This window comes from Heptranchias perlo, chromosome 10, assembly GCF_035084215.1.
Source record: "Heptranchias perlo isolate sHepPer1 chromosome 10, sHepPer1.hap1, whole genome shotgun sequence".
NCBI lineage: Eukaryota > Metazoa > Chordata > Chondrichthyes > Hexanchiformes > Hexanchidae > Heptranchias > Heptranchias perlo.
Window position 1 is genome coordinate 6,723,499 of NC_090334.1, and position 25,827 is coordinate 6,749,325.

Sequence of the window (25,827 nt, forward strand, 5' to 3'; positions counted from 1 at the left end):
TTTATCTCGGATTAAAAAAAGATATTAACGAAAACTCTGCTGCAGAAAGGCAGCGTACGATTTATTGTGATTTAAATCGCAGAATAACACAAGAATGCTCAGAGCAAAACACAGGAGAGCTCTCCTCACTTTAACTGTCAAATAAAACAATCTAACAAATTCAGCATAAACACAGCATTGGTCCTTGATCCTAACAAGGAGCAGCGCTGTTTCAATCGGTGACACCATTATATACTCAAACAAACCTTTATCTATAGGGCATATTGACTTCAAGAGAACAAAAACTTGAAAACTATCTGTATGATGTAAAGTTGGCTGCGTGAAAAGATGCGGACCGAATATTTAAAACGAACAACTCCCGCAGGGGCCTACCCTCTAACAAGGGCGTCAAGCTTTCAACGTCTCTGAGCTGTGAGCCCTGAGCTCACTGGCCGCCTCTGCGGTTTTTGTTGTCCCTCAGTGTCTCAGACATGCGCAGTCACAATGTTTCCCAGCCTCACCCCAGGCTAAAAAAGGGCAATACAACAGGAGAGATATTGCTTAATTTGAGCATTTATCAAACGCAAATCGCAGTCTCAAAAGTTTATGCACAGGCACTTGTGCAGAGGAGAGGGTAAGGACATACCTAATCAGTTAACGCTGTCTCTCCAGCTCTGCTTTCGAATTTCATTCTATCGCGGTCTGCTTGAATATTTCAATTAGTTCTCCCGAAGTGCAAATTATACTCTCGCTCTCTCACTTACTTTCCATTCTGCTCCCCCTCGCCCCTCCCCCCGCCCTACCCCTTTGTTTTCTATCTCTCCTTTACTTTGGGAAATCGGCTTCTTCCATCCGTCATCTTCATGTGCTCCTTGTCGCTCGATCACTCAGGAATCTTCATTGTCTACCAGAGCTGGATTTGAGAAGCGCTGCTCTTTTCGCAGATCAGGACTGGGAGCCACGCTCTCAAAACACAAAGAAAGCGGTTTGGATTTCCATTGATTTTCTAGTCGACCTGCTATTGAATCTGGGAATTTGCCATGACTGATAACACTTACGACTGTAATTCAAAGTTGTTCGTTTTAAACGTTCGATACACAACTTTCCACTTCATATATTTTACATTACGCGTTTCTTATGTTTTGTAGGGTCACTGGGGAACTCCGGTTATGTATTTTCCTCTCGTTATCCATAATCCTAATTCGATATTTTCAATTCTTAAAAAAAACCAAATTAGGCATCGAACTATGCTTGTTTGACAAATATATTTTACGCCTTCCCCAGCGTTAATAGATGATTTATTACGAGGTGACACCTTCGTTAAAAAAAATTCTAAAATGTTGATCCCCAGCTATAACAAATGGTTTACCGAAAGAAGGAGATGATCATAGATAATTCTACCAATAATACCAGTAGTACTAATTCTAATAATAAAAAATGTAATATTAATTCTAGTACAATTAATATATTTTAATATCAAACTATTAATGTTGATAATAATTCGAATACTACTAATGCTATTAATAACTCCTAATAATGCTAATAATAAAACTACTAATTTTAAAACTCATTGGTACTACTGGTGTTCCTAACAATACAAATAATAAAATTAGTAATTCTACAGTTAAACTATTAATTCTAACAGTAATAATATTGCTAATAATGCAATATCGACAATTAATCCTGGCTCTTTTCTTAACATCTTCCGTTGTTGAATTAATTCTCTGGGCTGAAATAGGGTCCCGACCCAGGATCTCGTCTGCTGTCTAATAATAATAGATTTTGTTAATAATTAAATAGTTTCATTATATATTATTTCATGGAGATTGTGGACTCCCAGCAGTTTTAGGTCTCTCATTGACAGTAATTATTGGGTAAACGGCTCTTATTGAGCTCTTTAGAGATCAAGCACCACAGGGGAAAAGTGAGCAAAAGAATATCAGTCGAAATTAAACAATAAGGAAGACGTAAAACTCACTTAAGGATGCCTCACTGTGCCCACAGTGATCTTTAACTCTTTGCTTCAGCCCTCGTGCCTCACACAACAATCGGAAGTGCACTGGAACAGCGCACAGTAAACTTGTGCTCTGGTTTTAACCTGTCCAAATCTCGCCAGAGTTAAAATCAGCCAGGTTTTTATCGCAAGATGACGACTGTTGGCCAATGAAAAAAAAAGTGTGAACTGGAAGCGCTGATAGAGCAGTTTGATGCGTTGTTTTCGGGTTGGGGGCGGTGTTTATTTTCCTCAACCAAATCCCTAGAACTAATGCCTCATTATTGACCGAGCGACGAGTCAGTTCAGGCCTCCCCAGTAATAAACTGGAACCCCGGAGGAGAGTTAATCCGCGTTCTGACTTTTATTTCACAATCTTAGAAAACGCCTCAAGCTTCCCCTGGCTATACTGGGGGCTCACTGTTAAATCCGAATCCCACTGCCCTGCAATAACATCAAAATATTTTATTGCAATTGTCACCCAGGACTTTTGTCATCCTGAACATATTTATGTTTTAAAACATCCTGTTGCCACCAATCCCCTAATTAGATAAATTAGAAAATAACTTTAATATTTTTGTTTTGTTTCTTTTAAATACACATGTTGAACAAGTGCTATTGATAGCAGTTTAATGGGGTGGATTTGCCGCCTTGTATAACCGAGCTGATTTGAGACACAATTGAAATTGAAGTACAGTTGGGGTAAATGGGAAGTGCACTCTCGGGGTCGCTCTGTAATCCCCATATTTTGCACCATATATTATGTAGAACAATTATACATTCCATATTATATTAACTCTGTCTCTGTTTTTTCTCCCCCTGTTTACAGACAAAAATGATCAGATACTTCCCAACAAAATGGGTGTGAGGAATTTATGCTCTCTGGAAAGAGGCTAACGAATTGCTTGTTATTTACAACATCAAAACACGACTCATTTGCATTTTAATTACCTATACTCACGGTGCCTTTTTTGGAAATAGAATTAATACACCGTGCATTAAAACACGACCAAAGCTAACTCTTTCTCCAAAATCTTTTCTGCAGGAAACTGGTTTAAAAATCCCGAAAAGTGAGATATGATGTAGGACTGGTATATGTAGCATACTTCCGATGTGATCAGCCGCAAAATTACACGGTTTCATAGCACAATGAAAAAGGCAATGGCTGCAGGAACCACTGAAGTGGGGAAATTGAGTTTAATGAAGAATAGATTTTTTTTGGACAGATGATTTCGAGTGACAAACGGGAGGCTCTGAGCTCAGAGTATAGGACGCTTGGAGGTGTGCAGTAGTCCACCAGTCACTTTACTTTCGGGAGGGAGAGGGTCCATTTCTGTGGGGATCTGTGTTTCTTCTTTTTGGTTAAACCTTTTCACGTACTTTCTTCCTTTAATCCTTCCAGCTACTGTTTGCACACTACATTTGGCACAAGAGAATCTTAAATCGTTTTGAGGGTATCCCTACAGCGCCTGGAAGCAGAGTGTTGATCCAATCGGAATGACACGTTTCACTATGGTAGCCGCAAATATGTACCAGGAGTTGTCACTTTCGACACGCTTTGTTTGTACGTTTGTTTGTGAGGAGGGGGCCGAGTTACAAATATGATGCCATCAAATACAGTCCCAAGGAACAATGCCTTCAGTTAGGTGACTGATCCAGAGAGTGAAACACCACTTCCTCTTTATCACACGGGTGTCATGCTAATCCTAAATCCTACTTGAGCTGCTTTATGTTGTCAGTTTCTTTAGCAAATGACTCGACTTATTTGGAACAGCGACCGAAAGATCAATCGCATATTGATAGCACGCCTGGTTGTTTGTAAGGTCGTCATATTGTGAGTGACGCAGCGGCATTGGGCAATTTTGCACACTGAGGTCACTAAGTATTGTTATCTTCGGTAGATGTCCTGTGCTTCCAGCACTTATTGTTCCAGATTCTAATGTTCCACAGTGCTTGTGTCCAGCTTTGTCCTTGGTCGGTGAAATGTTCACTTGGGATTTACCAACTCAACCTCACACAGCATAAGATACCTGTGATCATTTTGTTCGCTGTAACTGCACATCTCAGTCATTAACAGTGGCTGTGATGCCTCTGTCCTTATTTCGAAATGTTCTGATATGACAACTTATCTTTTGCTACCAATAACAATAGGAATGAAGTCATCGGTATTAAACGGTCCCACATGAGTCTGATCCAAAGAGAGGACTCGTGTTCGGGGTTTTGTGCATATCTGGGGAAATTGCCGCGGGGGTTCTCCCGCTGGTCCGACGTTACGGTGAATAAGCGGGACAGCCCCGCGGATATTCACCACCATGACATTCATCCAACCAACTACTTTTTGGTGCAGTGTTCATTCGACTCCGCTAAATGGTTAACTATGAGGATTCGCATTCTGTCCGGATGCAAACAAAATTAAATGCAAATAATTTTCCTTTATAAATTCACACGCGCCGCAAAATGTCGAACAGAATGAAGGCGGAGTGAAACCGGTTCCAGACACGCAGTGTTGTGTTTTCAGTGCCTCCTGCCTGCTTCAATCTCCAATTATAATGCCAAGAGAAAGCCCTTCGCATGGGTACTTATAAGCAAATGCAGTTGGATGTGTGAAGCTTTAACAGGAACTACTTGCTTTTTGGAAACCAATCGCAGTATCTGCCTGAATATATGAGCACGTGCTCTCATCGCCCCCTTCCAAATTACACCTTCCAGCACAGTTCGTTTAAAGCGTTCTAGTTTCTTCATCAGATAGACATCCTCCTTCAGGTTGGTGGAATGACCAATCCAACTCAGTTTATTTTGCGGTAAAGCTTGTTCTACATCAGTGCCCAATGCTGCATACCAGGCTTATTCATCAACAACTGCTTAATTGAGGTCCTCAGCTGAGGAACCTCCGCAAAGCTGGAATGAAGCGGATTTCCCCTGCAGGCTACTCACTGACAGGTATGTATAGCTTGGAGACCTCCCCTTCGCAGTTGGCTCTTCCTTTTGCCAAAAATCCACCTTACAGCTTGATCTTAGGTGGGGAACATGGGTTAGAAGAAGCCTTCCTGCTACATGCTTAGATGCTGTGCACCATCAACTAGAATTTACATTTTTTTTATTCGTTCATGGGATGTAGACGTCGCTAGCAAGGCCAGCATTTATTGCCCATCCCGAATTGCCCTTGAGAAGATGGTGGTGAGCTGCCTTCTAGAACTGCTGCAGTCCGTGTGGTGAAGGTTCTCCCACAGTGCTGTTAGGAAGGGAGTTCCGGGATTTTGACCCAGCGATGATGAAGGAACGGCGATATAGTTCCAAGTCGGGATGGTGTGTGACTTGCAGGGGACGTGCAGGTGGTGTTGTTCCCATGCACCTGCTGCTCTTGTCCTCCCAGGTGGTAGAGGTCGCGGATTTGGGAGGTGCTGTCAAAGAAGCTTTGGCGAGTTGCTGCAGTGCATCCTGTGGATGGTACACACTGTGGCCACAGTGCGCCAGTGGTGAAGGGAGTGAATGTTTAGGGTGGTGGATGGGCTGCCAATCAAGCGGGCTGCTTTGTCCTGGATGGTGTCGAGCTTCTTGAGTGTTGTTGGTGCTGCACTCATCCAGGCAAGTGAAGAGTATTCCATCACACTCCTGACTTGTGCCTTGTAGATGGTGGAAAGGCTTTGGGGAGTCAGGAGGTGAGTCACTCCACGCAGAATACCCAGCCTCTGACCTGCTCTTGTAGCCACAGTATTTATATGGCTGGTCCAGTTAAGTTTCTGGTCAATGGTGACCCCCAGGATGTTGATGGTGGGGGATTCGGCGATGGTAATGTCATTGAATGTGAAGGGGAGGTGGCTAGACCATCTCTTGTTGGAGATGGTCATTGCCTGGCAATTGTCTGGCGCGAATGTTACTTGCCACTTATGAGTCCAAGCCTGGATGTTGTCCAGATCTTGCTCCATGCGGGCTCGGACTGCTTCATTATTTGAGTGGTTCCGAATGGAACTGAACACTGTGCAATCATTCGCGAACATCCCTATTTCTGACCTTATGATGGAGGGAACGTCATTGATGAAGCAGCTGGAGATGGTTGGGCCTAGGACACTGCCCTGAGGAACTTCTGCAGCAATTTCCTGGGGCTGAGATGATTGGCCTCCAACAACCACTACCATCTTCCTTTGTTCTAGGTATGACTCCGGCCACTGGAGAGTTTTCACCCTGATTCCCATTGACTTCAATTTGACGAGGGCTCCTTGGTGCCACACTCGGTCAAATGCTGCCTTGACGTCAAGGGCAATCACTCTCACCTCACCTCTGGAATTCAGCTCTTTTGTCCATGTTTGGACCAGGGCTGTAATGAGGTCTGGAGCCGAGTGGTCCTGGCGGAACCCAAACTGAGCATCGGTGAGCAGGTTATTGGTGAGTAAGTGCCGCTTGATAGCACTGTCGACGACACCTTCCATCACTTTGCTGATGATTGAGAGTAGACTGATGGGGCAGTAATTGGCCGGATTGGATTTTTCCTGCTTTTTGTGGACAGGACATACCTGGGCAATTTTCCACATTGTCGGGTAGATGCCAGTGTTGTAGCTGTACTGGAACAGTTTGGCTAGAGGCGCAACTAGTTCTGGAGCACAAGTCTTCAGCACTACAGCTGGGATGTTGTCGGGGCCCATAGCCTTTGCTGTATCCAGTGCACTCAGCCGTTTCTTGATCTCACGTGGAGTGAATCGAATTGGCTGAAGACTGGCTTCCGTGATAGTGGGGATATCGGGAGGAGGCCGAGATGGATCATCCACTCGGCACTTCTGGCTGAAGATGGTTGCAAACGCTTCAGCCTTGTCTTTTGCACTCACATGCTGGACTCCGCCATCATTGAGGATGAGGATGTTTGCAGAGCCTCCTCCTCCCCTTAGTTGTTTAATTGTCCACCACCATTCACGACTGGATGTGACAGGACTGCAGAGCTTTGATGTGATCCTTTGGTTGTGGAATCGCTTAGCTCTGTCGATAGCATGTTGCTTCCGCTGTTTAGCATGCATGTAGTCCTGAGTTGTAGCTTCACCAGGTTGGCACCTCATTTTTAGGTATGCCTGGTGCTGCTCCTGGCATGCTCTTCTGCACTCCTCATTGAACCAGGGTTGATCCCCTGGCTTGTTGGTAATGGCAGAGTGAGGAATATGCCGGGCCATGAGGTTACAGATTCTGCTGGAATACAATTCTGAGGCTGCTGTTGGCCCATAGCGCCTCATGGATGCCCAGTTTTGAGCTGCTAGATCTGTTCTGAGTCTATCCCATTTAGCACGGTGGTGGTGCCACACAACACGTTGGATGGTGTCCTCAGTGCAAAGACGGGACTTCGTCTCCACGAGTACTATGCGGTGGTCACTCCTACTAATACTCTCATGGACAGATGCATTTGCGACAGGTAGATTGGTGAGGACGAGGTCAAGTAAGTTTTTCCCTCGTGTTGGTTTGCTCACCACCTGCCGCAAGCCCAGTCTGGCAGTTATTTCCTTCAGGACTCGGCCAGCTCGGTCGGTAGTGGTGCTACCGAGCCACTCTTGGTGATGGACATTGAAGTCCCCCACCCAGAATACATTCTGTGCCCTTACTACCCTCAGTGCTTCCTCCAAGTGGTGTTCAACATGGAGGAGGACTGATTCATCTGCTGAGGGAAGGCGGTAGGTGGTAATCTGCAGGTTTCCTTGCCCATGTTTGCCCTGATGCCATGAGATTTCATGGGGTCCGGAATCAATGTTGAGGACTCCCAGGGCCACTCCCTCCTGACTGTGTATCGCTGTACCACCACCTCTGGTGGGTCTGTCCTGTTGGTGGGACAGGACATACCCAGGGATGGTGATGGAAGAGTCTGGGACGTTGGCTGAAAGGTATGATTCTGTGAGTATGGCTATGTCAGGCTGTTGTTTGACTAGTCTGTGGGACAGCTCTCCCAATTTTGGCACAAGTCCCCAGATGTTAGTGAGAAGGACTTTGCAGGGTCGACTGGGCTTGGTTTGCCTTTGTTGTGTCCAGTGCCTATAGGTCTGATGCCGGGTGGTCCGTCCGGTTTTATTCTTGTTATGACTTTTTTTAGCGAGATTTTCCAACTGAGTGGCTTGCTAGGCCATTTCAGAGGGCAATTAAGAATCAACCACATTGCTGTAGGTCTGGAGTCACATATAGGCCAGACTGGGTAAGGACGGCAGGTTTCCTCCCCTAAAGGACATTAGTGAACCAGATGGGTTTTTATGACAATCCGGTAATTTCATGGCCACCATTACTGATACTAGTATTTTAATTCCAGATTTTATTTAATTAATTGTATTTAAATTCCCCAGCTGCCGTTGCGGGATTTGAACTCATGATTCTGGATTATTGTCTGGCGCGAATGTTACTTGCCACTTATCAGCCCAAGCCTGGATGTTGTCCAGGTCTTGATGCATGCAGGCACGGACTGCTTCATTATCTGAGGGGTTGCAAATGGAACTGTACACTGTGCAATCGTCAGCGAACATCCCCACCTCTGACTTTATGATGGAAGGAAGGTCATTGATGAAGCAGCTGAAGATGGTTGGGCCCAGGACACTGCCCTGAGGAGCTCCTGAAGCAATGTCCTGGGGCTGAGATAATTGGTTTCCAACAACCACTACCATCTTCCTTCGTGCTCGGTTCGACTCCAGCCACTGGAGAGTTTCCCCCCTGATTCCCATTGCCTTCAAATTTTAATAGGGCTCCTTGGTGCCACACTCGTTCAAATGCTGCCTTCATGTCAAGGGTAGTCACTCTCACCTCACCTCTGGAATTCAGCTCTTTTGTCCATGTTTGGACCAAGGCTGTAATGAGGTTTGGAGCCGAGTGGTCCTGGCAGAACCCAAACTGAGCATCGGTGAGCAGGTTATTGGTGAATAAGTGCCGCTTGATAGCGCTGTCAATGACACCTTCCATGACTTTGCTGATGATTGAGAGTAGACCGATGTAGACATATAGAGTAGATTAATTAGACATAGGATGAGAAGAATGTTAAGCACCGAAACAGGCCATTCTGCCTAACAGGTCCATGCCAGTGTTTATGCTCCACACGAGCCTCCTCCCTCCCTACTTCATCTAACACTATCAGCATATCCTTCTATTCCTTTCTCCCTTATGTGTTTATCTAGCTTCCCCTTAAATGTATTCATGCCAGTCGCCTCAAGTACTCCTTGTGGTAGCGAGTTCCACATTCTAACCGCTCTCTGGTTAAAGAGTTTCTCCTGAATTCCCTATTGGATTTATTAGTGACTATCTTATATTTATATCCACTAGTTCTGGTCTCCCCCTCAAGTGGAAACATCTGCTCTATGTCTACCCTATCAAAGCTTATCCTGAATTGGGATTTTGCTGTCATTGAGCAAAGACCAGAAGGACCAAGGCTTCTCAACATCGCCCTTAAGTACTGCATCCAGTGAGAATGCAGGCACTTGCCAAGACCCCGAGATTCAGATACCGGAGATTCAGCAATCAGAACCGATGCTCCCTCTGTATTTTCCAACCAATACCTTTGACGTCTCGTCCTCGGGGTTCAAAGAAATAATATCGTACTGAAGGGCATTCACCACCATTTATATCATTTGTGAGCCCATTATTCAAAGTAAATGGAGTCTGAAACGAACAGTGACATGAGTTAATTTCCATGTACATCCCTTATGATGCAGTCCAACACATCGCTAATTAAGACATTAAATCAGAAGAGTGACAATAGTAGATCTTTTGAGAAAGGTGGGTTCAGGATAAATCTACCCTTATACGATTTGTGGAGTTGGAGCACACATCACAGTTAAAATCCAATAATTGGCTCTCGTGAAGCTTCTAGCTTTCTCATGAGGGCCACATGAGACACTGGGCCGAAAACCTGTAAAAGCAATGTAAATGGGCTTCCACTGAGCGTTATCATGCTCTGCGAATCCGAATTAATCCACATCAGTGTAATTAGGTTTCCACTGAGCGACATATGGCCTGCAAATCCGAATTAATTCAGAACTTTTCTGACACATAAATGAGAGTGCAAATTGGCCTATTCATTTCTGGTTATTTCACGTGTCTCTTCTGCACCTGATATATATATCGGAATGACCCAACGACCACTTATTGCCATTAGAGCCATTGATACCAGCAATATTTCTCGGCCAACTTTTCGAAATTCACCATGAATACTCTCTATGCCTGTGGCTCTATCATCAGGCATGCAATGTAGCGTGGTGTCCACTCCTCCCATTGGACTGGAACATTAAGACTTTCAATCTCTGCGGCACAATCTACCAGTTTTTCTGATATCTGGATCCATATTCCACCTGAGCATAATGATCGTTATAGACTTCAAAGGTATCCTCATTGGTTTATTGGAGAGCATTGGACGTGTCCGTTCTCGGCACTAGCCCAGGGGAATTATTTTCATGAAGACGAATAACTGATTTTAGGTAATGACAAACTGATTTAGGATCATTTAAAATTGTGTGCTCTGGCAATCAAATACAACTCATTAACACAGCATAATCTCATTAATAAAAAGAGAAAATGTTGGAAACACCCAGCAGGTTAGGTAGCATATGTGGAGTGAGAAACAAAGTTAACGTTTCAGGTTGATGACCTTTCATCCGAACTGGAAGAAGTTAGAGATTTAATAGTTTGTAAGCAAGTATGGAGCCAGACAAAAAGGGTGGGCTGGAAAGAACAAAAGGCACGGTCTGTGATAGGGTGGAGGGCAGGAGTGATTGAATGAGAAAACGATGGTGCAAGAGGAGGGTGGTAATGGGACAATAAGGATACAAAAGATGGGTTCAGAGGAGGTGTAAATGGCAACAGCAAAGCCATTCCTAGCACCTGCTGTCCGAGAATATGGGAGCGGTGGCTATGATCTGAAGATGTTGAGCTCGAGGCTAGAAGGTTGTAAAGTACCTAATCCAAAGATGAGGTACTGTTCCTCGAACTTGCATTGAGCTTCATTGGAACAGTGTAAGAGGCCGAGGACAGAGAGATCAGAGTGGGAGTGAGATGGAGAATTAAAATGGCAAGCGACCAGAAGCTGAGATTATTAATGTTCCTCCTGGTCGCACAGCGTGTTGCATTATAACTTCCCCTTGCAGAGGTATCTATGGCCACCAATAGGTTTTGGGTGGCATTTTATAGACAGTTCCCTTTGGCTATTATGTTTAGTCAGACGTTAACACCTACTACCATAATGGCATTAGAAGATATTATCTGTGACTGGTCACTGTCGACTGCTAGGTGGTAGTTGGGTAACATTGCCAGTTCCATGAAGTGTCTACGCCTTTGGGTGGATGGATGCCTGGAGGAGGGTAATGGGACAATAGGTGGAAGAATTGCTATAAAAATACGTGTGAGCTAATCCTTGAATTAGCAAATGGCATCCACAACCTGCAAGCCACGATAGCTGCAGTACATAACAAGTCAATGAAATACCAGTCATGGGCAGTCCGAAACACAATCCCAGGGTTCATGTCCCTGGCATAAACCATGAAGAGATGTGGGGGAGAATCGCAGGAGCTCCAACAATAGCCAATCAATGAAAACGATTGCTTTGGCCTAACAACTTTTCTTCTATTTGCCCTTATCTTAACATGGTGCTGCTTAGTGTATCTGTGACTAGCAGACTGCAGCTTCAGTTATTTCATGATTTGAGCTGCAAAATAAAGTTAATTCTTTCCCACGTGTCTTCCTTTGAATCTGTCCTATCAGCAATCACACAGAACCAGTCCCAGGGTTTCGGGCCAGTAATATTCTTCTTCTGGTTGGGTATACTCCACGAGTTGTCACAAGAGCATGCAATCTCAAGATAATGAGGAAGCCATTCGAGTCATCTTAGTTCATCGATCCAGAACAACCCTAAAATGCCTTCTCTGCAGTATCCAATTGGCTGTTAAGTAACTCCAAGGTTTCCGCCTCCTCTACTCTACCCAGGAGTCCATTCGAGCTGTCGACCAGTCTTCATGGGAAGAACTTCCTAGATGAGAAAACAAAACTGTAATCTAATCTAGATGCGATGGGGGAATGGGCTCGCATCTGGAAGATGTCATTTAAAGTAGATAAAAGCATCAACGACAATTTGCATTTATATAGAACCTTTAGGGTAGTAAAACGTCCCAAGGCCCTTCACAGGAACATTATCAAACAAAATTTGACACCGAGCCACATAGGGAGATGTTAGGACAGGTGACCAAAAGATTTTACCGAGGTAGGAGTAGTCGGTGCTTTTACAAGATTCTAGATAGGCCCCAACTAGCATACTGTGTTTAGGGTGGTCCACTCACATGGTGGGTGATATAGAGGCGCTGGAAAAAGTTCAAAGGAGGGCGACTAGAATGATTGTTGTTTAAACGCCCTTAGTAAATATAGGCTTAGAGGATTCAATCATTTCATTATAGAAAACTATAGGCTTCAGGGAGATTTAATTGAAGCGTTTAAAATGATGAAGAAACTAGAATGATTATGGATGGTCAGACTATTTGAAGTAACTAGGTTAGGGAGGTACTAGGGTTCATTCGGATCAGCTATGTAAACATAGGACCAGGTTGAACGTTAGGAGGTTTTACTTCACACAAAGGTTAGTCAATACGTTACATGCTCATATACCGAGTTCAGGTTCGCTGCAAAAGTTCAAAAAAGAGCTGGACGAGTTCCTTGTTTTGGCTAATATCACTGTACAAAAGGTAGGTGAGACGTTGGATATGTACCTCATGGGCACTGTGATCTCCTCGAACACGTTTTGATCATCTTCGCGGCCAGAGAGGATGTGCCCAGATTTTGTTACCCCAGAATTGTCCTACAGTTTTAAAAAATCTTTTTACCTGCTTCTCCCAGGAGATAACATGACTACAAGTGGGAGAGTACACTGGGAGTCAGGGTGCTTAGTTGTGTCGTGATCGTTTGGAGCAGGCTTGGACCTGCCCGTCCTTCAGTGTGTTCGTACCGAGAGGGGTTATGGTGTATTCTACAAACGCAAATGAGCAAGCCCTGCATCAAGCAGCTTTAGTCAGCGGGAGGCACCGTTACTTATAAAGGGATACGTATGTGTGGCGGCAGGTGGGTGAGGGTCTTTCCATGTGTCCTCTGTGTCAGAAAGATGAGAGAAAACATTTCGCCCAACGTGAATTGTAGTGATTGAAGAGTGTAAGATAAATACTGCAACCACAACAATTTGCATTTACACAAAGCCCCGCACGTCAAATCCCTGAGCAGAGCAGATAAGAACAGAATGTTTGTATTCTGCAATATGCAAGGGCATAGAGGGAAATCGAGATATATAAGATACCCCTTTATCGCATGTTCCAACAGAGAGACAACTATCTGCACCTGACAGAGCAAGAATGCAACAGGAGGCTTAGATTTAACAGGCAGGCAGCCTGATCAAGGATTGGATAGAAAGATATGTGCACACGCCTGATAAGTTAGCATGAGTATAAATATGGCAACAAAGCTATGAACAACTCTTAATTCCTAATTGATTGGTGCATTGATGACACACAAGAGACATCCCCTGCATCAGTCAGTATGCGGCATAATGCTGTGTAAAAGATGTCACAGAAGTGCTATACGGGATTGCGACAAGTTGCCTCAATTTTTCCCTTGACTCAAGCCAACGGCAATGTAGGAAAGCACAGTCTCTGTCCCGAAGGTGCAGAACATCATATACTACTCTATTAGTGGCGGCCACCATCAAACCGATGGAATACGTTAATAGGGAAGCGTTGCATTTGCTGAATGTATATTGATGCGCACAGGCAAAGCTTGTTTCGGTTAAGGGGGCATGATTCATATATACCCACAGAGCTAAGGGTACCTGAGTTATTCTCGACACATTTGGATTGGACGGTTGGCTGCTAGCGAACCTTTTGAAACCCCACTGTTGACAACTCGGAAGAACTCTGCTTTACGTATTAGGTATAGTCAACAGTATGGAAATAGAACATTGGAGGGGCAGATTTTGGTGGGTTTCAAAACGCCGGCTCAGGCGCCCGGACCATTCTTGGGAGGAGTTTTCAGTATGCCACAGGAAGGGCGGCGTGCAACATAATATTGCTCAGAGATCAGAGGATGAGCAGCAGCTCTGGCCCAGGGCTGGGTGATGGCAACAAGTAGACGTAGCAACAGAAATTCATGGGCAGGGACGAAAACTGCAGCAGGGTCCGAGACAGTAGCGGGGACGGGGGAGCACAGGGGCAGGGAGGGAGACAGACAAATGGGTCAGTTGATAGTAACATTGCTTTCATAAAGCTGCATTACGTTGCACCGTAAATCATAGAATACAGTCTGATTGAAACATCATACATACTGGAACAGAACGCTATTCATTAAAGCTTATATTACGCTACATTTATATCGGCAAAGAGAAAATAAAGTACAAAACTCTATGTCCCTAAATAACAGATTACATTTGGTTACATTATTTTCTCAACCCGTGAACACGGGCTATGTGCTAACTATTCCTCAATTTACCGCGCCATTGATGAAACATGAATCTCACCATTGCTCACGGGCCTCTTTATTTGGTGAAGGACTGGTGTGGACTCTTAGAAACAGCAGGCCCAACACCTCCATTGATAACAACACTTCAGGGTTCCAACAACAGTGCTGGACTTATACTTGGCTGTATTCACCGTGGGTTTGGTACATTCTAACGGCCTCTTCTGTCATTTGGACATGGTGTGGAGAGAGCTCAGGCCTGTGTCTGACCTGAAGGCCGACCACAAATTCCACCTGCTGAGCACTGGGCCATCGCCTTCCACTGCTCAAATCTGACACTGAAGTGTGAGCTTCGGAGAGTACAGAGGTCTATTGATGGCTGCCGGAAATCTGTTGAAAAGCGAGGTGAAGTCTTGAATCAGACATTGAAAAATACTATTGTACTGGTTCTGGCTGCCCACGCCATGCTCAATAACAGAAAGCGTGGTCAGAAAGCATCAAGCCCGCTATGACTGTTTTCATTGTCGGAGTTATGTGGCCACAGCAGTTGCCACACCGACTTCCATTAGCTCAGGTAACTGTTCATTAGAGAGTTCTTTCAACTAATGATGCCAAAGTCCAGCGGCTTGGACAACTCACGCAATTGACAGTGAGATAATCAAGGGCTTAAGTAGATAGCAGTCACCTTGAGTGCCATCAGTAACTGATTCAAGGCAGGCCCACTTTGCCAGAGGTTTTCAACTTCTTGCAATTGTATTGGGGCCATAAAGTCACTCGCCCTCTTAAATGGGAAAATAATTACTCCCGTTATTAGTGCCGTTGTTCATTTGGGCTTGGTGAAGCGCCAACCTGTGATTCTTGCATTACTTCATTATTTGTAGGAGCCTCAGTCGGAGTATCCTGGTCCACGCCTTCAGGGCTATATCCTATAAAGCCAACACTGTATGCTCGACTTCCAAATGTTGCAACCCCCTCCCTCCCGTATAGTGGATGTATGTCCAAGCGTTCTGTAAGCATATTCCCTCACCCCTCCCCTGGAAATGTTTGAATTTTGGACTGAATGTTATATCGGGTACCGTAGCATAGTGGTTATGTTACTGGACTAGTAATCCGGGGCAAGGATTGATAACCTGGAGAATGTGAGTTCCTAATACCACCATAGCAGTTTGCGATTTTTATTTCAGTTAAAACAATATCTGGAAATAAAAAGCTCGGATTGTTATTAAAACCCAACTGGTTCACTAATGTCCTTTAGGGAACTGAACCTGCCGTCCCTATTCGGCAGGGCCTATATGTGACTTCAGTTCCATATAGCCGTGGTGGACCTTTTGCTGCCCTTTGAAGTAGCCTAGAAAACCGCTCAGTTATATCTCCCCCTTCTTAGAACAATTAAGGATGGGAAATAAATTATGGCCGTGCCTACACCAGGGGAATCAATTGAAAATGTACATATATATTTTGGTTAATTTTAGATCAATTTTCACACTAGATGGATTTTAAGCAAAGAAACGATGTGAGACAAATTATGTGAGGGGTTCAAAGTGGTCGAGGGCACTTTTGTCACTATGACGAAGGACACACAACATTGCACTACAATGGGAATGGAATCACAGACTCTTACCGCAAGTTTGCTTCAGTTTGCTGTACAGCCATATGACTAAATGTTATATTTTTATGCTGTTTCACAGTTTGTAAATAAATTATTTTAGCCTTGAGTTACTTCTCAGGATTTCCGATTGTGCAATCACGGAGGATCTGGGTGTGCGTTCAGTAGTGAAATGTAACTCTTGAGGGTAAACATTAACAGAACAGCAAGCTTGGACTAAGGATTCGGACGCAGTGTCTGAAATTGATCAAATTAGAGTGCTTTAGCTAATGTAGGTTACTTTAGATAGTCCATCCAACATTCGCACCTATTTTGGGTATGTTTCTATTTATCTAAGACCAACATGAGAAGTCTGCCGGGAACATATTGGGAGAGTGAATAGTTGATTTAATTGACAGGCCTACTGGCGAATCCTTGAATGGTTAGGTGTTGCAGGACCCACCCTTCTGATTGCTGTGCATACTGACAGGGTATATGAGTTAAGAGAGACTTGGCAATAAGTCAGCTAGTGGGAAGGAAGCTTGGTCTAGTGAGAGGAAACTCAGCCTCCTGAAGCCCAGAGCCGGACAGAATCAGAGGGCCGACGAGGCAAGGTTAAGCACTGCTGCTAATAATGATTGCGTGGCATATTTTAAAAATGATTGTTCTTGTTTTGGCAGAAGGTTGGGTAATAATATGGATCAAGGCACGGCTTCATTACAAATATTGCCCTGTATGTCCATTTTCCGTTTGTAAAATGAAGCAGTTTACCAATTTGTATCATGTCGCGTCTCGATTAAATGTTTCTCAGTCCGACCACTGAAAGATTGTAGAGGCATACGTGAAGACATATGTGAAAGACAAGATATCCAGTTCAAATCACAAGGGAGTCCAAGTGTTACACCATTAGGTTCCGCAATTGTATCGGCGCACTCCTGAAGTTAAGATGCTCGCGCTGCCTAAGGGAATGGCCAGCACTGCCACACCCAAGAGAATACCCAAGGCCCATCTGAAACGTGGTTGCAACCAGCGCCACATAACCTTTAACATTCACCTTAACAGGCAAACTGGGCCTTTGTTTGGCACCCAATCAGAAGCACAGGACCCACAACAATGCACCACTTCCTCAGAACTGCACTGGAGCCTAAATTATATGCTCACGTCCAGGAGTCAATCTTGAACACACTACCATTCTGGCGAAGAGGCAAGCATGCTACAGACTGAGCCACAGGCATCTAATGGTGCGTCCTGAACAGTGATCTTTTCCGGACTTCATAGATACCATTCCGGACACAATAACAGTTGGCTTTTACTTCTTTGGTAAAATTATATGCAAAACGCCTAGATACAGGGTTTTGTTTTGTTTAAAAAAGGAGAAAGGGATAGGTCTATTAATTACAGGCCAGTCAGCCTACCCTCAGTGTTGGGCAAATTATTAGAATCAATTCTGAGGGACCATATTAATCGTCATTTAGAAAGGCACGGGTTAATCAAGGACAGTCAGCACGGATTTGTTAAGAGAAGGTCGTGTCTGACTAACCTGATTCAATTTTTTGATGAGGTAACAAAGAGGGTCGGTGAGGATAACGGATTTAATGTAGTGTACATGGATTTTAGCAAGGCTTTTGACAAGGTCCCACATGGCAGACTGGTCAGAAAAATAAAAGCCCATGGGATCCAAGGGAAAGTGGCAAGTTGGATCCAAAATTGGCTCAGTGGCAGGAAGCAAAGGGTAATGGTTGACGGGTGTTTTTTTGACTGGAAGGCTGTTTCCAGTGGGGTTCCGCAGGGCTCAGTACTAGGTCCCTTGCTTTTTGTGCTATATATCAATGATTTAGACTTAAATGTAGGGGGCATGATTCAGAAGCTTGCAGATGATACAGAAATTGGCCGTGTGGTTGATAGTGAGGAGGAAAGCTGCAGACTGCAGGAAGATATCAAAAAAATGGACAGAAAAGTGGCAAATGGAATTCAATCCGGAGAAGTGTGAGGTAATGCATTCGGGGAGGGCAAACAAGGCAAGGGACTACACAATAAATGGGAGGATACTGTGAAGTGTAGAGGAACAGAGGGACCTTGGACTCCATGTCCACAGATCCCTGAAGGTAGCAGGACAGGTAGATAAGGTGGTTAAGAAGGTACACGTGATACTTTCCTTTATTAGTCGAGGCATAAAATATAAGAGCAGGGAGGTTATGCTGGAACTGTATAAAACACTAGTTAGGCTACAGCTTGAGTAATGCGAACAGTTCTGGTCACTACATTACAGGAAAGATGTAATTGCACCAGAGAGGGTACAGAGGAGATTCACGAGGATGTCGCCAGGACTGGAGAATTTTATCTATGAGGAAAGATTGGATAGGCTGGGGTTGTTTTCTTTGGAACAGAGGAGACTGAGGTGAGATTTAATTAAGGTATATATAATTATGAGGGGTCTAGATAGAGTGGATAGCAAGGACCTATTTCCCTTAGCAGAGAGGTCAAAAACCAGGGATCATAGATTTAAAGTAATTGGTAGAAGGATTAGAGCGGAGTTGGGGAGAAATTATTTCACCCAGAGGGTGGTGAGGGTCTGGAACACTCTGACTGAAAGGGTGGTAGAGGCAGAAACCCTCATCACATTTAAGAAGTACTTGGATATGCACTTGAAGCGCCACGACCTACAAGGTTATGGACTAAGAGCTGGAAAGCGGGATTAGGCTGGATGGCTCTTTTTCGGCCAGCACAGACACCATAGGCCGAATGGTCTCCTTCTGTGGTGTAAATTTCTATGGTTCTATGATTTTATGGAAATCTTGTGGAAGGACATGATGTTTGCTCAATGAGATCGCTGTGTTTCAGGGGGTCTTGACCTTCAGTAGAGGAATGGAGGCCAGCTTACAGCGCCTACCATGTTCACCTTATGTGAGTTGTACTGTGATGTTATCTGTGCAAGTGAGTTTCAGCGCATTCAGACAAGGTGAAGACCAGCCGTGCAGAGACCAGCATTGCAGATACAACTACAAGTCACAACGAGACCTCAACCATACAAAGTTATGGCTCTATTCCAATCTAGAAAGACTTAGCAGCAGAACTGCTAGGCAGTCTCAATACCTGCCACTTCCACTTTATGGATATCACTATAATAGAGCCGTACTTCTACACGTGATCTCTGATTCCATTGTTCATGGACAGGAAAGGTAGCTGTGATTGATAGAAAGAATTTGAGTGGGTTGAAAATTAATATTTGGTTCTCTTGCATGGAAAATTATAATTCCAAAAGGACCAGGCACATTGTGAAACCCAGTTTGGATTGTTGGATACGTAGAAACGCTTGACAGTGATGCAAAGTAGAAGCAGAGTGGAACAGGACCACAGGATGGCACTACTAGTTGCTGCTATATCTCCTTGTTTCACAATTATGTTACACAAGACAGGACTTACCAGGATGTTTCCCCTGGCTGGAGAGTCTAGAACCAGGAGACATAGTCTCAGGTCAAGGGATCGGACATTTAGGACTGAGACGAGGAGGGATTTCTTCACTCAGAGGGTCGTGAATATTTGGAATTCTCTACCCCAGAGGATTGTGGATGCTCAGTCGTTGAGTATATTCAAGATTGAGATCGATAGATTTTTGGACACTAAGGAAATCAAGGGATATGGGGATCAGGCGGAAAAGTGGAGTTGAGGTCGAGGATCAGCCATGATCTTATTGAATGGCGGAGCAGGCTCGAGGGGCCGTATAGTCTACCCCTGCTCCTAATCCTTATGCCTTATGTGTTATACCAATCCAAGCTTGGAAAACATGCCTTGTCTGCGCCACACCATGATCTCCACCTGCCTGCCTCGTCACCTTCATAATCTTCATCATGCCTGTCCAACTTTAGCCCCTGCATTTCATCAACGGGAATGCCTACCACAATTTCAAGGCTGTACAGCACTGTAACATTGCCCAACACGCTCGAAGGCATTTTGTAAAGCACCCCCATCAATTTAGGCAGCTGAAGCAGGCTGCTGACCCCGAAAATCCGCTCAATTGCAAATTTGCTCTAAAATGTGCTCCTATTCTCTGCTAAGAACAAGGGCTCCTCGGCGGAGACATGGGCAGTGGGCAAAACATAACCCTTATCCACCAGGAGCCATCCTTTCACCCTGTTAATTCCTGTTGATATTTGGAAGATATTCGCCTTGAGGCAGAAATCGTTCGGGAGTTGGAGTTAGTCTCTTCCTGTGCCTCGTGATGCGCCATTTGGCCCTGGAGTAGTCATAAATAAACTGACTCAAATCAAAAAACCCAAGAGCGCCCAGATACCCGTGTGAGCAAACCGCAGCACTGCAATAACATTTATTATTCAAGAGTTATTATCCATTTGCTCACCTTAACGGAAACACATACTGGACAGGACGCAGCTTACTCCGTTACATGCTGTTACTTTATTTCATTACATGTGCACATCCATTTATCAACTGAATCGTCAGAAACAGAACAATAAAATGTGTTTTCAGAATCACAATGACGCAGTATTAACTGGGTCAATGTAACATGACCCAAGTTCAGTTCAACATTACAACATTGCATCAGATAGGATCAGCTTAATGCATTACACATTTTGCAACAGTATATACTAGAGCAATATTAGTTGGTTTCAACCTCATATAACAGTACGTGCTTGGCAGAGTTAGATTTTGCAGTCTGGATTTTGAATAGCGGTTATGTAGTTGTAGCATTAAACGCAATACTTGGATGGCATCAGTAAAAAGCGATGGGAGCTGTTTGAGTAGGCGGCAGATAAACCGTCGTGTGCAGAGCATTCACCTCTGGAATATGATGCCGATTAGTTCTCTGCTGTCCTCTTTCCCTGTTTAGTTGATTGTTTTTTTACTTCCGAGTAACACTTTGTACCCGCTGACGTGGGATTGCACTTTACTTCTACTCCGACCATAACTTCATCTTGTACAGTTTTTGTACAGTGATTATGGGGCTGCACTAATGTACACAGCATTGATTCCATTTTACACACAGTTTAGTGTTAAAGCAAAATACTCCAACTTAATACTTAAATTGCCAAAACTAAGTAATATCTTAGACAGCAGCGGATCAATCCACCAATCTTCACCAATTTGATTATTTCATTTGAAGCAGTACATATACATTCATCAGATTTTGGTATCTGTATTTCACGTAAACAAGACACAGATCACGATTAATAAAGCAGTTTCAACGATTTAACACCCCACATCCTTATGTAATGAAAGGAAATGACGAAAGGTAGCTCATGTCTGGTTTATACTATTTCACTCATCACCGCCAAGAGCATTAAAAAAAAACTTACCTTTGAGCACCTTAATCGTGTAAAAAATGTCACCATAAATTGATGGGTTTGTTACAGATTCTTCTACAGGTTATTGAGCACGATATCCGTGTGGCAATTTCCTTTATTTCTTACTGTTATTTGTATCGATTTTGGTCAATTTGAACACAGTTATACTTTTATCCTCTAATCTGTCAACAGCCTGGCAGTTAAAATATTCAGGTAGAAGCACCTCATGGAAAGGGAGGGAGCCATTCCCGGTTCGGAATTCCGAAGAGAGGTAAATATTAGTCCTTTGGTTGGCGAGATGGCGCAGTGTTTCTATTAGCGCGGGGTAGCAAACTGAGCTATAGACAATATCAGAACCCAGGATGAAGTCATAGTCGGTAGGAAAGTTAGCTTGATCTTGACCCCAGGTCAGGGCACAGACTTTTAAACGGTGTCTGCAGGCAAAAGGGATGTTGATGGATACATTGTTGTCTATTTGCTTCAGGATGTTCGGTTGATCTGTCAAGGTAACATTTCCACCTGACAACAAGAAAATATATCGATGTTTAATTCATTATTTGCTTTTGATAACAGTCTGATCCTACACTATGTTGATGGAGACAAAAAAATATCGGCCTCCAAAAAAAAGGATGGGTCTGTGAGCAAGTACCGTCCCAGATAGTCCTAGACTCTCCGAAGCACTGATAAACAGGATTCTGATACATAGAGCACCCCCACCCACCCCCCAAAAGTTACTGACCACAGCATAGGGAGCAAATAAGGTGGATGGGATCGCCACATAGGCTGAGTAAAATTAAGCTTTGTAGGGATCTTGAAAATTAGGTTAATTAAAAAAATGTTTTTTTTTTACAGAATTATCTACTCTTAACTTCTTCTGAAGCATAACTCCTGGCAGTGGTACAGTTCAATAGGAGCAGCACGAATCCCCGCTGGACCAGATCCTGTTCTCACCCGATACCCTATCAGCAGAGGTCACTGTATGGCGACCATGAATAAGATTCACTACTTTCAAACCCAGGGACACAGGTGCCAGGTTGTAGCATCCATACCAACTCGTTCACTCCAGTAATGCCTCAACATTTCTTAAGATCGTTTCTATTGGCATATTTATCCATCATTTGACTGTGCCGAAACATTCAGGTCTGTTCATATATGACAAGGTTGGGCTGAAGTAATGTGTCGAGCATTGACTGAGCCACAAAAGGCCACCAGAAATGTGTTTCTACATAAGAATCCTACAAGTGGCTGAAACAGCAAATTATTGTTACAATTCAGTTTACTCCGTAATATTCATTGGAGCGTGCAGAGATATCACGACCTCGAAAAAACAAGGACCCTAGGATTGATGCAGCCTGTGTATATCTAGACATTCTTATCAATCACACAGAATAACATGGACTTGGAAGGAATATGTTCCTAAGCTAATCCCTACAGGACCCAGGCATTCCCGCCAACTACCTTTAATGTAGCATTCCATGTATATGCTTCTAGAGGTTGCCCGAATTTGAGAATGTTGAATTAGCTGATCAAAGATTCATGTCACCATTAGTTTTAGAAATCTTACAGCAGTCCATTAATATTCTGTTATCCTATTATCAGAACCTTGGCTTTGGATTCAAAGAATCGAGGAAACGATGACATTATGGCGCTTGATGCCGTTATCATACTTTCTATTTAGCATCGATTTCTGTCACCAGTTGCCACTTACATGTTCAGTATTTACTAAAGATCGAAATGCCAACAGTTGACAAAGAACCAATATAAAGTTCCCCTTCTTTTGTTGGCAGGCTCAGGGTTTGGTTCGTTTGTTCTGCGGCTCATTAGCTTGTGAAGTGGCTGTTGGCTGAATTTAACGAGCATTCGAATACTTTGAAGTAAGAAACGCTGCTATTTGCTGTTTAAATCCCTGGTCAGAGATTGTCTTTCGCAGTACTGAGAGAATGTCACACTGAATGGAACCCGGCTTATTCACATTATGGTTTAACTAGTGACTAATCCAAGGAGCACAGCCCTAAAGACAAAATATGTTTAATTAAAAAAAATATATATACTAACGCTAAAACTAAGCGGCGTCGCAGTCCACGGGAAGACCAGATCGGTTGCCAATTCGGTTCTTTGGGCAGGACACTCAGACTTCAAACGACATTTTTCCCAATACAGAGCTAGTGGCAGATCTTTGCGTCCAGGGCAATTACAGAACAACTTAAATATTTGCTGGAAGACTGGTGAGCCATTATAGTTACATGAAAGTAGAACTTCGCTTTTAAACCCTTTAGCTCTCATTTACATTCCCTGAAATTATAATTTTAGAAGTAAAAGTTTACAGTAGGGAGACCGAATTCCTCCTAAACCATGTGTACCACAGGAATTGTAATCACACCATTCATTACTCTCAGACATGGTATCACTCCTCCCCCCCCCCCCCCCCATGGACAGGTCTTTCCGTTATTGCCCATGGACAGGTCTTTCTGTTATTGCCCCATTCGCTTCCTCTCATCAGTAAAATGGTACATTTTTTGATCCAATTCCACGCTGTAACTCACCTAGTAGGGTTGCTAAAATCCCTACAGTTCCAGTGCCTGATCCCAGTTCAATCACCTTTTTCCCAGTAAAACTGATGTCCTCCTTCTCAAAGTACCGGCAAAGAGCAATCCCCTGAAAAGATGGAACACATGTACGTTAGGATTAATTCACTCAGGAAGTAACACTTGTACCCGAACGACTGTTTATAAAGAAGAGTGCGGCGTGGGTTCCAACAACTCCCTGCAGAGATAAAGGAAGGCTCCTGGTTGTCACCGCCGACCTCCCAGTTCAAATCAGCTCTGGGCGGGGCTGTTGACAGAACTTCCATTCATGTAGAATCTTTCACGAAGTCTGGACGTCCCAAAGCGTCTTGCAGCCAATGCAGTACTTTTGAAGTGTAGTCACAGTACTAATGTTGGGAAACATGGCAACCAATTTGCCTACAGCGAGGTCCCACAAACATCATTGAGATAAATGACCAGACAACTACTTTAGTGATGTGGGTTGAAGGATTGGTCAGGACAGCGGGAAATTCTCCTGCACTTATTCGAATAGTGCCGTGGGATCTTTCACGTCCACCTCAGACGGTAGGACGAGCCTCGATTTAACGTCTCATCCGAAAAACAGCACCTCTAACAGAGCAGCATTCCACAGTACTGCATTGGACTGTCAGCATAGATTATATGCTCAAGTCTCTGGAGTGATTCCACGACCTCCTGACTCAGAAGCAACAGTTCTGTCACTGAACCAAGGCTGATACTGAAGTAAAAATAAAATAACTTGAACAAAGTGTTCTAAACTGTTGCAACATCCTGCGCCATCCCGCTCCACCCCACTCCACTAACTCGCAGTCCTACCAGGCCCATTGTTTTCCTCAGCGCAGTTAAAGCTGCACCGCTGACTCAGTCGGAAAATGCAGCATTCTTTGCAGTGCTGAGCCTTAAAGGCCAGGAAAGTCCCAAGATCCTCCACTCCCGTCCATACCGAGTTAGCCACGCTTCTGAATGCTGACCAGTGACCCCTACGGTAAACTGAAAGTCTGTGGAGTCGGAGTGGGGAGAGAGTCAGACACAACAACAATACACTCAGCCTCTGTGGACACTCGGTGTCTGGGTCCACGCACGAAGTATGGTCCTTTGGGCCGGGATACCGGAGGGAAACTGTGAAATAGCATAGGTAAGGGACTTTAGTAATCGAGAAATTAGAGGGTAGCAATTTAAAAAAACGAGTGAAGTCGGAATATTTTATTAGCTTCACTGAGCCTCTAATCCTTATTAAAACATATTTACGTGCGAGACATTTGTTACATTAATACAGTATACTATTTCAAATATGTGAGAAGAGTACAAGTTATAGCCAATAATAGTCAACTATGTACAAGCTGTACCTGATCCCTGATCTATTTTCAAAGATCATTTTTTCTAAGAATAAGATTCCAAACCAACTGCAACTGAGAACAGAGATTCTCGAGAATCGACATTTATCTGCTAAACGTATAAGATGTGACAGGTTGTGTTTTCTTTTTTTGCTCTATCCGATTAACGCAGCGGACTTACAGCGTCCCAGATATAAGAGGAAACGCCCATTTTAGAGTCCATCATTCGAGCGATCTTTAAACTAAATCCGCAAAATTCGAAGTTGCTCCTGCGGATTACAGCGTTGGCGTCGTAACTGGATTGTTCCCGATTCTGGGTGGTCGACATCCTTTCAATTCTTCCTCCAGAATCCACCTTTTGGACCGTCAGTGATTTGCAATGTGATTGCCGTCTAGTGCCGGATTTGAAGAAATTATTGAATTTGCACTTATATAGCGCCTTTCACGCCCTCATGACGCCTTAAAGCGCTTTACAGCCAATCAAGTGCAGTCAGTTCTTAGGCAATCATATGCAATAGCCAATTTGGCGTGCAGCAACGAGTGGAGCGATCAGTTAAATAATGTTGACCAGGACACCTGGAGAATTGTCTCCACAAACAGCGGGGACCGTACAAAGGATAATACCTTTAGCGATCTAAAACACTTCATT

The 25,827-nt window shown here is 43.9% G+C and overlaps 1 protein-coding gene across 1 annotated transcript; it reads right to left on the minus strand.

Annotated features, from left to right (window-relative positions):
• Positions 1-24: 24 nt before the first annotated feature.
• On the minus strand, positions 25-25,506 carry LOC137326588 (EEF1A lysine methyltransferase 3-like). Its single transcript, XM_067991844.1, has 4 exons — positions 25,360-25,506; positions 23,824-23,935; positions 21,407-21,799; positions 25-134 (listed from the first exon to the last, which is right to left on the minus strand). The coding sequence occupies exons 1-4, from the start codon at positions 25,504-25,506 to the stop codon at positions 25-27; spliced, it is 762 nt and encodes a 253-aa protein (XP_067847945.1).
• Positions 25,507-25,827: the final 321 nt, after the last annotated feature.

Excerpts from the sequence above, each read along its gene's own strand:
- LOC137326588 (XM_067991844.1), bottom strand. The coding sequence starts at position 25,506 with ATGTCGACCACCCAGAATCGGGAACAATCCAGTTACGACGCCAACGCT. Across the intron at positions 21,800-23,823 it reads GATTTTAGCAACCCTACTAG|GTGGAAATGTTACCTTGACA; the intron begins GTGAGTTACAGC and ends TCTTGTTGTCAG. Across the intron at positions 135-21,406 it reads CAAAATCGATACAAATAACA|TTAAAGTGAGGAGAGCTCTC; the intron begins GTAAGAAATAAA and ends TTTATTTGACAG.